Source organism: Salvelinus fontinalis, chromosome 17 (genome assembly GCF_029448725.1).
Source record: "Salvelinus fontinalis isolate EN_2023a chromosome 17, ASM2944872v1, whole genome shotgun sequence".
NCBI lineage: Eukaryota > Metazoa > Chordata > Actinopteri > Salmoniformes > Salmonidae > Salvelinus > Salvelinus fontinalis.
Window position 1 is genome coordinate 38,450,001 of NC_074681.1, and position 14,995 is coordinate 38,464,995.

General features: G+C 42.6%; 1 protein-coding gene across 7 annotated transcripts in view; it reads right to left on the minus strand.

Moving 5' to 3' along the window:
- Window positions 1-14,995, minus strand: part of LOC129814311 (cAMP-specific 3',5'-cyclic phosphodiesterase 4D-like) — a 57,297-nt gene that overhangs the window by 31,031 nt on the left and 11,271 nt on the right. The window contains exon 1 of one of the 7 annotated variants that reach the window (XM_055867362.1): window positions 9,279-9,971. The exons of 5 other annotated variants lie outside the window; for them this stretch is intronic. In XM_055867362.1, the coding sequence (XP_055723337.1) occupies window positions 9,279-9,406 (128 nt within the window). In that variant the 5' untranslated portion in view covers window positions 9,407-9,971. Of the gene's footprint in view, window positions 1-9,278; window positions 9,972-14,995 lie in introns of those variants that run through there. One more of the 7 variants, XM_055867363.1, reaches the window with a different exon arrangement.

Consider the following 14,995-nt stretch of genomic DNA (forward strand, 5'->3'; position numbering starts at 1 on the left):
AAGCATTCCTTATGAAGCTGGTTGAGAGAATGCCAAGAGTGTGCAAAGCTGTCATGAAGGCGAAGGGTTTCTACTTTGAAGAATCTCAAATATATTTTGATTTGTTGAACACTTTTTTGGTTACTACATGATTCCATATGTGTTATTTCATGGTTTTGATGTATTCACTATTATTCTATAATGTAGAACATAGTAAAAATAAAGAAAAACCTTTGAATGAGCAGCTGTGTCCAAACTATTGACTGGTACTGTGTATCTGGATAGTTTAAAAAAAATGTTGTCTCTTATTAAAAAAGGCTTGTTGGACAATGAAAGGTCAAATACACTGCATTTCAAACAGTCAGCAATAATCTAATGAATTCAGGGCTTGTGAAGTATTACCTAGTAAATATAAGCCTTCCACAACCAGAAGACCCACTGATAATTTTATTATTTTATCAAAATAGTTTGCTTTTTTTTGTGCAATAATCACTGATCTGGCTTTCAAGTCTGTCTATGAAAATTTGTTACAAATTTAACTGAAACCATGCATAATGCACATTCACTAATAATGACTAACTTCTTGTAGCAGGCATTAGGCTATAGAAAATTAACACCGGTCTCATCAACAATCTCTTAAACCCACGTGCTAGTGGTCTACTCTTTATATTTCACCTTTAGCCTACTTGGATCTATACTGAACAAAAATATAAATGCAACATGCAACAATTGCAAGGAAATCAGTCAATTGAAATAAATAAATTAGGGCCTAATCTATGGACTTCACATGACTGGCCAGGGGTGCAGTCATGGGTGGGCATAGGTCCACCCACTGGAGAGTCAGGCCCAGCCAATCAGAATGAGGTTTCCCCACAAAAGAGCTTTATAACAGACAGAAAAACTCCTCATTACTCCCCACCCCCTTTTATTGTCCCCAGCATAAAGTGTGCCTGTGTAATGAGCATGCTGTTTAATCAGCTTCTTGATTTGCCACACCTGTCAGGTGGATGGATTATCTTGGCAAAGGATAAATGCTCATTAACAGGGATGTAAACAAAATACGCTTTTTGTGCGTATGGAATATTTCGGGGATGTTTCATTTCAGCTCATGAAACATGGGACCAACACTTTACATGTTGCATTTATATTTTTGTTCAGTGTATTTGCTAGCTACAAGGTTGAACAGTTGAATTGTTATGAACACACCCATCTGTCTCCAACTGTTTAACAGCCTGTCCACTTTGTTCACATGTTGAAATCAAGAGGCCTACCTTACTTCTCAGAATGAGAACGAGTTGCCATGTCCCTATATAAATTGTGTGTTTATGCTTATTGCACATTTATAAAACACAGACTAGACAGCTAGTATAACAGTCTTTGGCAAACATGCTGCTAGCGGTACGTGGTACCACAATGCCGCACGTGACAAACTGAGCATTCATTTTCCATAATCAATGTTCATTGACACTCGTTTTAGTAATGTCTGCAATGCGTGCAATTGGAGTAGTTGAGACATAACAAGGGTATCGTTAGAAAAAGGAACATCTCCTCCTATTACAGTAAAATAATGTCTCAATGTGTGTTGGTGTCCATATGACCCATTCTGTCGGACCAAACCTCAAATATAAATAGCGAGTTGAAACCGCTTGTCAGAAAGGAAAGACGTGATCTCTCGACTGTGTTGGCGTGAGATGCAGGGGGAGAGGCTTGGCATGTGTGTAGACCATAGAGAAAGAGGCGAAGCGAGAGCTCAAATCTGTCAAAAATAAGGCCAATGCATTTCTATTGGCATAATTTGAACCTAAGCTTGTCGCCTGTCTTCCCGCCTTTGGGACAACAACTGCCATTGTTAGGGCAGAGACGTATATCTCGTCATACAGATCTCTGGTGTAAATGGGAAGGCGCACACAGCACAGATGGAGCAAAGGAGACGAGGCCAGAAATACAACATGAGAGCAAGCGAACAGAAATGCTCTTAAAAACGAAAAATAACAAAACCTTGATAATTGCGTAACAGGCATTTAAACGTCGCGCAAAAACATACATTCAATATATCGCCCATCCCTAAGTGGGACTTGTTTTGTTTCCAATGTACTGCCTTTCCTGTGGCATTAGACATTAGGCCGCAGGCGGGGTGAGGAGGGGAGGTGGGGGGAGGTAGTGAGGGGTACTGGGGTGAAACTATAGGCCTGTTGGATTAAGATACTCCCTGCCTGCTGAGGTTGAATAACCAGTCTCCTGGGACACAGGTCTGGTTCAGCCTGTCTGGTGTGCGTTTGTACTGTGTCTCCATTGTTCCTAATCAGACATTAGAGAGGACGTGACCCTCGCATGTGGAATGGGCTGAGGCCAGGAGAGAGTATCGGCTCAGAGAACATAATTAATTAGCTGACTCTTTCTTTTATGATGAATGGATTATACAGTATATAATGAAAAAATTGCGCATGCCCTTTTAATGTATTTGTAACACTTAATTTGAAGATCTGCATATAAACTAATCATAAACATTAGTACATAGTTTGCTACCTAGTAAATCAAGTAAACACATGTATAAGGCCTGTTGTTCATGATTTGTATATGCTAATAAGTACATGAACAAAGAGTTAATTAATGGCTAATAAACTAAATGGTTTATGAGCAGTTTACCCTCAAATAAAGTCATATCGCTTATTTGTTCATGTAATTTTGCACGTCTTATTGCAGGAGCAGCAAAGAGGAGAAGCAGCGGAAAAAGTATGAAAAATCCCAGTCTGGGTGGTCTGTATAATCAGCACGTGTGCATTTTGGCTTGCCTGCTGATTGGTTTTGCACACATTTCTGGCTGCACTCACTTTCACTGCGTTTGTGTTACTTTATTGGGCGACTATACTGTAGGTTCTCTATATTGTTGCACGTTTCCATGGACCATAGTCTTAATTTGGGTACATAACATTCTAGAACTCACTTACTTGAGATTTACCAATGAGTTTAACTTCAATGGATCCAACTCACCAAATTTGGTATGCCAAGGACCTGAGCATTAACCGCAGAGCAAGACATTACAAGACTTCCCAGTAAAATAGAAATATAGGCAAACAAATAGCACAACTCCAAAGACAGCTAATTAACTGTTGTGTTTTGGCTACACACACACACGCACGCATGCACACACACACACACACCTTGCTGCACAGTACATCCCTATGACTCTATAAACGCCGCTGAGATAGCCATCTGGTGTTCTGGGACTGGTAATCCCCGGCTGTGCTAGGTCATGTTATGGGGATTCGAGGAACCCAGAGGAAGTGTGCTCCTAGTTCTCTCTGATTGGTTTAATCACCGTTTCCAAGCACAAGCCCTTTCCTCAAACCCCCAAATAAAAACTAATTGTATGGCACTGAGACACCCGGAAGAGACGTATAACTCATACAGTCTGAGAGGTCTGGTGAGGACATATTACATACAGACCCCTTTGTGAATTAGTATGTAATGTGTAATGGCGGACAGTTTTACTGACCCAACACGGGCCTAGCCTCACCGACGCATTGAAACATAAATATGACATTAGGCACATAAATAAGATACTAATACTGACTAAAACAAATAAAAGCCCACGTAAACAAAGTACGTAAGCACAATTCTGCTCCAATGAACACCTCTCGCACTACAGTGAATTGTAAAGAGGACGGTTGCTTAGTTCGGCAGGGCTAAAGGCTCACTATAAAAGCCGCCGAGTCGAAAACCTCTGAGTCATAATTCATAAAAGGGCCTTCTAACTACAAACAGAGCAAATGGGGCGCATCAGTCTTTCCATGCTGGAACCGTAGAGCTGTTCCGGGGCTGACCTGGGCTATGAAAACAGGAGGGTCTCCTGTGGGGCAGGGACTCAATGAGGACTCTCTCTCTGTTATCCTCCGGGATCGTTTTGCACTCAAGAGAAAACATTAGAGTGAGATGAGAGGGGAAAGGGGCTCGGGCTACTGCAGTGTGTGTTCCAGGGCTGAGGTGAAGGGAAGGGGAGGCAGTCTGGAATAAACTGATGACTCGAGTGGGGAAAAGTAGTAGAAGGAACACAGCTGGGATAGGGATATTATTATGCTATTATGCTATGTGGCATTATTGACGAATTTACACAGAATCCATTCGCATGTGCGCTAATGGTCTAGTATTTGCTATGGCACACATTCACGGTTTCTATGGAGTGGCTTTAAAAGCGTTTCACATCTTCTTGGATCTGGAGATCTCCTTAGTGGACAGTTAAGTCGGGGTTATTAGGAAAGCATCCACTATGGAGAGTCAAAAGAGTTATTCAATCATGACAGAACTCTCGGTGAGCTTGTAACTAATGACCCCGCAGCACACCGTAGGAGTGCATCCCAATAGCACCAAGACCTCTGTCTGTGGATAGATGAATGCCTGTGAGGACATCCAAGACCCACCATTACACCCTACTCAGAAGTGATTTAGGAAAAGCTTGGAAATGCCTCTAGACACATTAATAACAACAAGTCCTCTCCTGGCTGTTACCGGCACCCCCCCTGCCAGAGGAATGAGTTATAGGCTATTCTGTGGAACAGGCTTGATGACTTTATAATCTGTGTAAATGAGGTGTTTCAGGTACTAGATAACGTTTTGAATTATTTTATCAAGAGCACATTGATGTGGCGTGCCATGGAATGAATCAATTGTCCACCTTTGTTTCAAATGCAGTACATTCATCTGATCTAAGCAATTTGTCATGTTTTCTTAGAATAAGTTTCTATTTTCTGGCCAAAAAATAATGTTGTTTGCAACTTTGCATTTGGCCACAAAAAACAGCACCGGCCCAGGCTTCATATTATCTCAATTTGACATATCAAGCATTAATATCTTCCTTTTCCACTCACTTCAAGTCGAGTTGGATGAGGGGGTTGATGTATTCAACTCTCTGTTCCAGGAAGTAAGCCTGCTGTAGAATACTGGGGATCATGACTAAAGCACCCTCAATTACCTCATTCACTTACCCCTAGCCAAAACTGTCTGTGCCCCAAACCGTTTACTCACATGAAATTACATAACACATAAATCAAACCTCCGGTCCGACACCAAGCAGACGGAGCAGACACACAAAGCTCATACGTGTGTTGTGTCAATGTCTCATTTAGAAATAATCCTTAGGCTCCATTAAATGTTTCCACTCCCCTCCCTTCCCCCCCCCGTGCCATTACTTGCATAAATGTCATTGCCGCTTCATTTTTTAACTTGGCCTTTTACTTGAGTGTTGAGGGAAATGAAATGAAAGGGCCTTCGACAGACAGCTGGGTCTGAATGGTGGAGGCAACAGAGGATGGACGGCGTGGCTAAAACAGATTTAATCAACTAATGGATTTAATCAACTGGCTTTTCGCCTTCAATTTAAAGTGAGGATACACTGTGACTGCTCGCCTGCCTCCCTCAAGCATATTACTGCGGCTGGTAACAAGGTTTTTAAAGGGTAATGGTGTGCTTCTCGAAATCAATTTCTACGATGGTTTGCTTATGTATGCAAATCAACCACAGACGTAAATGTACAGCCTGTGTCTGTTTAAAAAAAAAAAAGATTTTGAAATGAATAGATTGAGATTGATCCATGTATCATAAACTGAATGTTCACAGACCATGACAGTGAATCGCCAGGATTCACTCTGGAATTCCAGGAAATTCTTATCTTCTTTCCTATCTTTGAAAAAACTGGTGATAGGCTACTAGGTTCTACGAATAACACAAAATATCTCCCCCACGATCAGCTGAAGTATGCTACCAGAGCTTTCTTCAAGAAAAAAAGGTGTTATGTAGGGAAGCAGATGTGCCCAACACTTATATATCTTTCCTACTCATACCTCACCTCATCATAACATCATAGGAAACATAAAATCTAGCATAACATGACATATCTCCACTGTAACTATTCCCCAAGTTGATGCTGTAAATGAGAACCTGCTCTCAGTCAACTAAATTCAGTCAACTGAATCAAAAATATAAGATAAAAAAAGATGTATCTAATTTCGGTGCGGTAGAGCGGAATGTCTCAACTGTAAATCAGAGATAGTCAAATCTTAACCGAGACCGGTGGGGTGCTAGACCGGTGTCTGACGTCAGACTCATTTGTATCCATCCTCCCCTTACAGTTCCACTCCTCACAAGCCTCTCTGCTTATGTCTGAAGATGCACCCATACGGACAATATACACTCACTGGCCAGTTTATTAGGTACACCACCCGTTCACGAAAATGTATCGGTCCTACAGACAAAGTTGGCATCAAGGCATTCAGTTACTGTTTTATTGAACGTTAAAATTGTCAAAACGAATCACCTAAGTGACTTTGAGCGTGGTATGATCGTCGGTAAGGGGCGCTGGATCCAGTATCTCAGAAATGGCCGCCCTCCTGGGCTTTTCACGCACAACAGTGTCTAGGGCTTACAGAGAATGGTGCGACAAACACATCCAGTCAGCGGCAGTCCTGTGGCGAAAACAGTTAGTTGATGAGAGAGGTGGAAGGAGAATGTTATGATTTGTGCAACACTACTAACACTACTAATAGGTTTCAGAGCAAGTGACGTAACTGATTGAAACGCTACTAGCGCGTACCTGCTAACTAGCTAGCCATTTCACATCCGTTACACAAACAAGTAGACCAAAAACAGACAAGTAACGGCCCAGTGCAACAGTGGTGAGCAGAACGGCATCTCGGAACACACAACTCGTCGGTCCTTGTCACGCATGGGCTATTGCAGCAGACGACCACACCGGGTTCCACTCCTATCAGCTAAAAACAAGAAGAGGCGGCTCCAGTGGGCACGCGATAGCCAACACTGGACAATTGAGGAGCGCAAAAACATTGCCTGGAACATGACAGCACGTTCAGTTTACTTGAGTGACCTGCGCAGTCTTCAGACCTCAACCCGACAGGGCGTCTTTTTCAGATGAGATGGAACGGACTGTTTGCAGCATGAATGTACCGCCTCCAAAATATGCAGCAACTGCGTGATGCCATCGCGTCAGCATGGACCAACATCCCTGTGGAACCTTTCCGACATCTTGTAGAATGCCCCAAATAATGACCCGGTACTAATTCCTAATAATCTGTCCGGTGAGTGTATGTGAGGGAGTGCCTGACCCGTAGTGTAAAACCATGTATCTCCCTCTCCAGCTGCTTTAATAATGACACTTTGTACGCTTCTTTATGAGAATAGATTGGGCTGAGAGGGTCACTCCAAGTAAAGAGTAAAGCTCTTGGTGATTTGACATAGGCACTCTTGCAGGTGATGAGGGATTAGATTACCAGGTAGCCAGCATATAACACCCTCCACAGATGAAAGGCTTTTCAGACGTTTGACGGATTATCATTTTTGCTCACTTAGACAGCTGGAACCATTTAAATCATGTGTTCCTAGGTTCTCCAACAGGCAAATTGATTATTAAGCAGGTCCATATGCACCAACAACCACATACAGAAGGCCACACTTAAAGCCCTACTCCTCCAGAGCAGACAGCTAAAAGGCAGGCGATGAAGCGGCCCGCGGAGACCGGTTACAACAACAACAGGAAGCTTCTTTATTTGGGTTGTGGTATCGATCGCCCTCGGCCCACTAATGATAGAGCACCAGACTGGCAGCTAGCCTCTCACAGTCTAATCTCTGTTTAACCCAGAAGTAAAATCTTGCGTAATTTGGTCCGCTGCGTGTTTAACTTTTGTGTTCATATATGTTTGAAATGGAGAGTTCACGCAAAAAAAAACAAAGTCTCCACCCTTGCAAAAGGAAACTCTCAGCCAATGCCCCCCCCCCCCTCTTCCGATCTGCGTGAAGCACTCGAGGCAAAGCAGTTTAAGCACCTCCTTCGACTAACCCCGATTCATCCAAATAACCCGTGAAGAAAACCCCAAAACTGGAACTAATACTGCTCTTTATCTCACCCATCTCATCCCTTCAATCTACACACAGAATCTGCCCACGGGAGATTACTCACAGTCAGGAAGCCATTTTGCTCTCTGGGGAGCAAGGCTGGGTCGGGGAGTTATTCAGAAGCTCGCAGGAGTCCCCTTGTTCTATAATTCCCTTCAGTGGCCCATCTTGTGGTCATACAGCACAGGAGGGTGAAAAAAACGAGTGGGCTGTTCTCACTGGTAGGAAAAGCTCTGGTACAGTACAAGTGCGATTGCTTTTTCCAGTAGACTCTAAGCCTAAACCATCCAACTGAATTAAATATACAAGTACTTTCATTCCAGAATTTCACACAGTTGTTGGTTATTGTTCGGGCATATCCTACATATTTTTTGGGGGGAACAAAATACATTCTCTATCCAAATTGTGAAGAGAAAAAAAATCTGTAATGATATCGTTGAGGAGATACAAGAGGCCAGTGATTTCCCTGCCCTCTGACTCCCATACTCCCAAATGTTCTGCATTATATCTGATAAACATAGATCAGGCATGAGAAAAGGGTCAGAGGAATGAAATGTAAACATGTCTTTATGTCTCGATTTCCTCACTCCCTACTGGCATTGAGGATTGATTATATGTGACATAAAGATTCTCCAACTTCTTGAGCCCTGTGAGGAGATTCATTAGAGTCGATGGAGAGCTTTGTTGAACAGTATGTCCATAGATGTGAGTGTGTGTGTACTGTATATACAGTATATATGTGTGTGTGTGTGTGTGTGTGTGTACTGTATCTACAGTATATATGTGTGTGTGTGTGAGTGTGTGTGTGCGTGCGTGCGTGCGTGCGCATGTGTGTGTGTGTGCGCGTGTGTGTGTGTGTGTGACTTGTTCTCCCACAGCCTCGACTGTTATGCACAAGGCTACTGTTTTAATGTTGAACATACATATCTAATGTAGGAGGACATCCTTGAAGCGATATCGCTGTAGGCTACAGTATGCGTTTTTTGAATGATCCCATGAAGCTGAACAGCTATCTAATCAGTTAGACTCATAATGGAGAATACATGATAGAGTAGTAGTTCATTTGGAAATTGTTGGGGGACATTTTTACTGCTACAGTATCCCATTGATTAGATGGATCAAGATCACAGAAAATAGATATTCTCCATTTCACAAAGAAACCCCTTAGTATTTAATTTCATATACAGTAGGCCTGTGATGATAAAGAAACCTGGGATATCTGGGATATATCTTTGTAATCACAGAAACGGCTTCTTTGGAGTCATCTCAACAGCCATTATGGTAACTTTCAACTTTGAGTCATTGTATCAATTTTAATGATACCACTCCAAATAGTGCATTCTACAGCAGCATACAAATGGCAAGGCAACAAAATGTAGATTTGTTTAGCATATTACCGCCTGCGTTTTTGTATGATGTCAATAGGCCTGTTGACGGAACAGGGCGATCCACAGACATTCCCGTTCCGCGCTTGGAAAGAGCGATCAGCGGAGAAATAGAATCCACAGTTCCTTGGCACACTCATTTTTCACCTTCCTTTTCTCTCTCCCTCTCTTTCGCTCTTTTCTTTTTCTCTTGGTGCTTCTTCCCAGGTTGTCATCTCAAGTTGTCATCCCTGTACAACCCATGGTCTCTTTCTTGTTCTGTCAGGAGGGCCAACTCTTCTGCAATCACCCTTGGTTCTTATCACCTCTAAGGCAGAAGCTATGCCCCGGGCTCCAAAACATAGGGAGGATAATAATGGTAGAAATGTGCATTTTATCTGTTCTTCAAGCACCTAGATTCTTCTAGTTCTTTTCTTCAGCGTTGATATGAAACATCAATGACAAAAGCACATGGATGGGTTCTTGAAGCAAAGCCAGAAAACGCAGACTCTGCCGGCTGTCAATTTCTCCATTTGTTCTCAGTGGCTCTCAGTCTCGGTACTTCTGTCCATGTTTCAGGTTTCTTCAGGTTTACAAACGGAACACCGTTATCGTCTTCTATCTGTTTCCCTCTGGTTGTTAGAACTTAAACTCTGCACTGACTCCTGTCCCTGTGTAGTCCTACAGGACTGGAAGCAGTGGTTCCTGTGTGCCAGCCTGCCACTCTAACCCTATGAGAGAGCGAGGGTGTGTCTCTCTCTCTCTCTCTCTCTCTCTCTCTCTCTCTCTCTCTCTCTCTCTCTCTCTCTCTCTCTCTCTCTCTCTCTCTCTCTCTCTCTCTCTCTCTCTCTCTCTCTCTCTCTCTCTCTCTCTCTCTCTCTCTCTCTCTCTCTCTCTCTCTCTCTCTCTGTGTGTGTGTGTGTGTGTGTGTGTGTGTGTGTGTGTGTGTGTGTGTGTGTGTGTGTGTGTGTGTGTGTGTGTGTGTGTGTGTGTGTGTGTGCTAGACAGGGAGCAAGTTTCACTGTGAGGTCATGGCTAAGAAACGGGGCGTGGCCCCAAGGAGCATGGTTCCAGCCTCCTCAGAATGTCTGACACATTAACCCTTTGTTGCACTTCCACGAGACTGAAGCGCTTATGGAGTGCGGTGTGAGTTAGTTTAGCTCCTAATACATCAATGTAGTAATTAATAGGAACAACATCCTGCAGATAACATCAGAGCACAACATTCTTCGATGTTCTCTCATTGGGCACAGTAAACATATTATTTCCGGAGTTATTCCTATGACCAGAAAAAGTGAAGTATTCCTCGATATTAAAATGGACATAACGAGCTGCTAATAATAATAGAAACACAGGGCTATCGATACATTGCAGCTGCAGCGTGACTGGATGTAGGGAGAAGGACGTTTTCCGGTTTTGGATGGTGTGATGTAGCAGAGGGTTTGGTGAGGTGGGGAAGGATGGCTGTTTTCTGGTTGCCCAAAGGATAGGTAGTGAGTCATAACAGGAAGGGAGTATCATGATGGGGTTACTTAGTACCTCCTAGGGCACAGGTCTTCCTAAGGAATGACTTGTGGTTTTGACCAGGGATGGGCAACTAGCTCATTCGGGGTCTTCAACTTACTGTTGCTAGGTAAAATAGTAAAATACACCAGGTGCAATTTTAAAATTTGGTTGTGCATCAGTTTTTCTCTTATGTCAGTCACTGATAGTCAGTCAATTAGCCCATGTCAGCTAACATTATTTACATTGGTAAGTTAGTGTAGCAGCCAGCAATCTAAACTTGTAGTAATCATGGTCAAATTACCGATCGTGGGGCCCCCGTTGATTTTGTTTGTCACTCTCACTCAAATATCATATAAAAAACTGAATTTGACATCACGCCCCATGGAAAAATGTACAGAATGGCAGCAAACTTGCTTTAAAACTGCAACATTTTCTCTACCCCCTTGGCAAAATTTGTAAAATTGCACAAACTTTACTCTAAAACTTAAATGTTTTCGAAATACGAAACCTTACCCGGCTGACCCACTCTAGTCCTAATAGGAGAATTTACAGCGGAACGTTTTTGACAGTAGACCACATATGAGCCCTAAAGTTAAATTCTATGAATGTGATACAATAATGTATGGAATCGACTATAAATGTTGTGGCAAATATAAAAAAGTGATGAAGCAGACAAAAACATCTCATTGTCTAAGTATTCAGAGATAACAAAAGCACTACTTGGAATAATGTGAAATCAGATATGTAAAAGAAAAAATGAGTAATTATTTCCACTGCAGTCCTGTCAACAGCTCTTTTCTCCTCAACAAGAACGAGGCCTACAGATACATTAAAACACATTCTGAGAATGTAAGTCTTTTGCAACAGGGTATTATTGGCAATTACCCCCACGTGTCTTCCTCATATCTATCTATCGGGTTGCTGTATTCACATTAATCATGTAAAATGGACGCCACTATATTTACTCTGTTTGAGAGCCCTTTTGCCAAAGCACTGGTTATGAGTTAATCAGCACAATGACTTGTGCTTTGGCAGGTGGGCCTATTACTAGCATATTAGTGGACAAAAAAACATTACTGCGTTCTTGGGATGTGAGATGTACCAGATGGCCTTTTCGCAGAGCAATATTCTATAAATGAAAAAAATAATATTTGGACTTATTTCACCACAGAGCAAAAATAAAGTAATCAAAGAAGATGAATAAGGAGCTAGAAGTGCAAGGTCAAATACATTATTTCTGGCCTCTTCTTGTGGTGTGAATACACACTGGGCTCCTATCCTCTCCAATTTCTGCATTATAAAGGGCTTGGGGAGGACTCTGGCTCCACGTCACAATCCTGGAAGCTGGTGGACATCTGAGGAAAGCCAGATTCCAGTATTTAGGTCTGGTCAACGTCTTCCCATTTGTCCTGAAACAATGGTTCTAGAACAGAACATTGGAGCTATGTTGACCGGTCTAGATAAAAAAGGCAGACTATTATTGTCACAAACTCTGACAAGCTGAGTCAGACTACATTAGGCATTCCACCAAGTGAAAAGTAGAACATCAAGTATCAAGTCAGTCTTTTTCTGTCTTCATTTTAATATTGTCAAATCACCTGATTACTAAATAGCTTAAGAGTGAACAGTAGAACTTGTCTCAGTGTTTGGTCTATAGGCATTGGTCAGTAACCTAGGGAACGCTACAGTTGGCCCGCATGAGCCAGACTCAATGGTGATGTGTCTGTCTGGGGCAGCCGCAACGCTGGCTGCATGGGCCAACAACATCCCCATACGTCAAAACTAATGGACCTGCTCAAGTTGAAAAGTAACATTTGGTGCCATGCATAGACACCATTAACATAAACAGCCAAAGGAAACAATGACACAAATCGGATTATGCCCGAAAAAAAATGAGCGCAGGGGGAAACACTGAAAGGATAGAGGGAGAGTTTTGTCACAGCACCCATTATATTAGCTACACGTGTTGACTTAAAAAAAGAAGCCAAAACGGTTGTCACCCAGCTAGGAGTGAACCTGCTCGAGTATGGTACTTGCCAAAGCCTATATATATGTCTCAGGGACATCAAATGTTATGTTATGGCATGTACTCTGGTGGGGTATCAGTGTGTCACCGTATGAATCATAAACTGCCGTCTGTCAGTGATAGGGGTTCTCAGAGTGGCCTGAGGACTCGTCAGGAGTGGGCTACATAACCTAACCCGGCCCCGCCCTGGTCTGGAGCCCTCCTCTATGTAACCCTATCTGGCCCAGGCATGCACAGTCACAGTCCCCACGTCACTGTATCACCCCTGAAGCATGGCCAGGCACACTGAGATTACACCATGGCTAGGTATGTGTGTATTTTCAAGTTTATGTGTTTGTGCACGACAGTTTGCGCACTGTTTCACCCACTTTCTATGTATATATTGTATTCTAGTCATGGCTCATTCTATATAAAAAAATATAAAAAATCTGGATTATGTGTGTATTGTTTAACAAAATATACAGTATATGTTGTTAGGTATTACTGAACTGTTAGAGCGAGAAACACAAGAATTTTGCTGCACCTGCGATAACATCTGCAAATCTGGCTACGTGACCAATAAACGTTGATTTGATTTGATGAGTGCTTGATAACAAAACGAGGAATAATCCTCACAAGTTTGTTCCCAACCACTGTTCCTTTGCTCAGCCAGTCTCCATGCAAAAGCTAGACACTTCCTCCCTCTAGTGGTCGCAAACAAGTCCTGGTGCCCTGATACTTCCACAACACCCAGGGCAACAACCACATGCCATGTGAGAGAGAACAGACTTCAATACAGAGCTCAGGTCAGGACCGAACAGATAGGGCTTAATACCTTGTTAGAACACTACAAAGCAAGGCATTAGATCCCTCTGACACCTATCAGGACAAAATCCTCCTTAAACATTACGAATCGTATGAAGGCAATTTACTAAATGCTCTAAATTAGTTGTAACCAATCACGCTATCGTCATCAAAATATGACCCAAAACAATTCAACTTAATAAATTCAATAAATTCTCAGTCGACACGGTGTAAAATATGAACTGAAAGACATTTGCCACAATGTCTTAATGACAGGCCCAGACTGGGCCTGGTTTAATTGTGGTTCATTGATGTGACCTGGGTCTGGACAATAGGGAGGTAAAGAGGGAGGCTTGGAAGCGGCGGCTTGGCGCGGTGACAGCCAGAGTTGGCCCAGGCCAGGCAACAGCCACGCTGGACTGGATCGATGTGCTTTGGGAAGGGGGGCGGGGGGGTGATTGGGGAAATCAGTCATGCTGAAAATATGGAGCAGAGCATTGACGCACATGGACAGTGCCCAGCCACAGCAGTGCTTATCGACTATTCTGGGCTGGGGGCTATTTTGGGAACCTGTGGACACTGACACTGTTGTCCTGTAATTGTGTTACCTCACTTGACACCCTAGATATCTCTTATTAACACCCCTAATCAGATCCTCGCTAAAACTTCTCCGCTAGAGAACTATGGCCCTTAGGCCTAGCTCATAGACGTAGAACACAGAATGTACTAAGGCAATTCATTATTAGGAATCCAAACATTCCTTTCATACCAGAACGAATAACTGTCTATTCCATTGCACCTCGTTAATATACCATCAATGTATTGTTAGTTGACTTGAATGGTGTCGAACTGTAGTGAATCTAATCCATCTCTGCTAGAAAAATGATGCCAGTGATGTCTCCAAGTCGTAATGGTGTCCTGATACCAAATGTTACAGAGATGAATGGTGGCCTGGTACTACCAGAACAAGCTGATGAGCTTCTATTGTGATGGGTTGGGAGCACATCTCGAAAATCACAGACTGCTTTGTCTCGGCTGTGTGTTCAGAGGGATTGTCACTATTGGGGGCTAAAGATTTCTGAAGCCAGCAGAGTTCTATTATGACATGCAGGGCAGAGAGAAGTAGGCTCCAGTGGCAAACAAAACAAAGGATAAACCAACCCATTATTAAGTCACCCTATATGGCGCTTTCCCTGAACATGTACACTATAACTCTATAATCGACATGCATGACTGATTTACTATGAATAATAGTTATTCTCATGAACTACACTATTACATAGTTAAATAGAGCCATGAATAATAGTTATTCTCATGAACAACACGATTACATAGTTAAATAGAGCCATGAATAATAGTTATTCTCATGAACAGCACTATTACATAGTTAAATAGAGCCATGAATAATAGTTATTCTCATGAACAACACGATTAC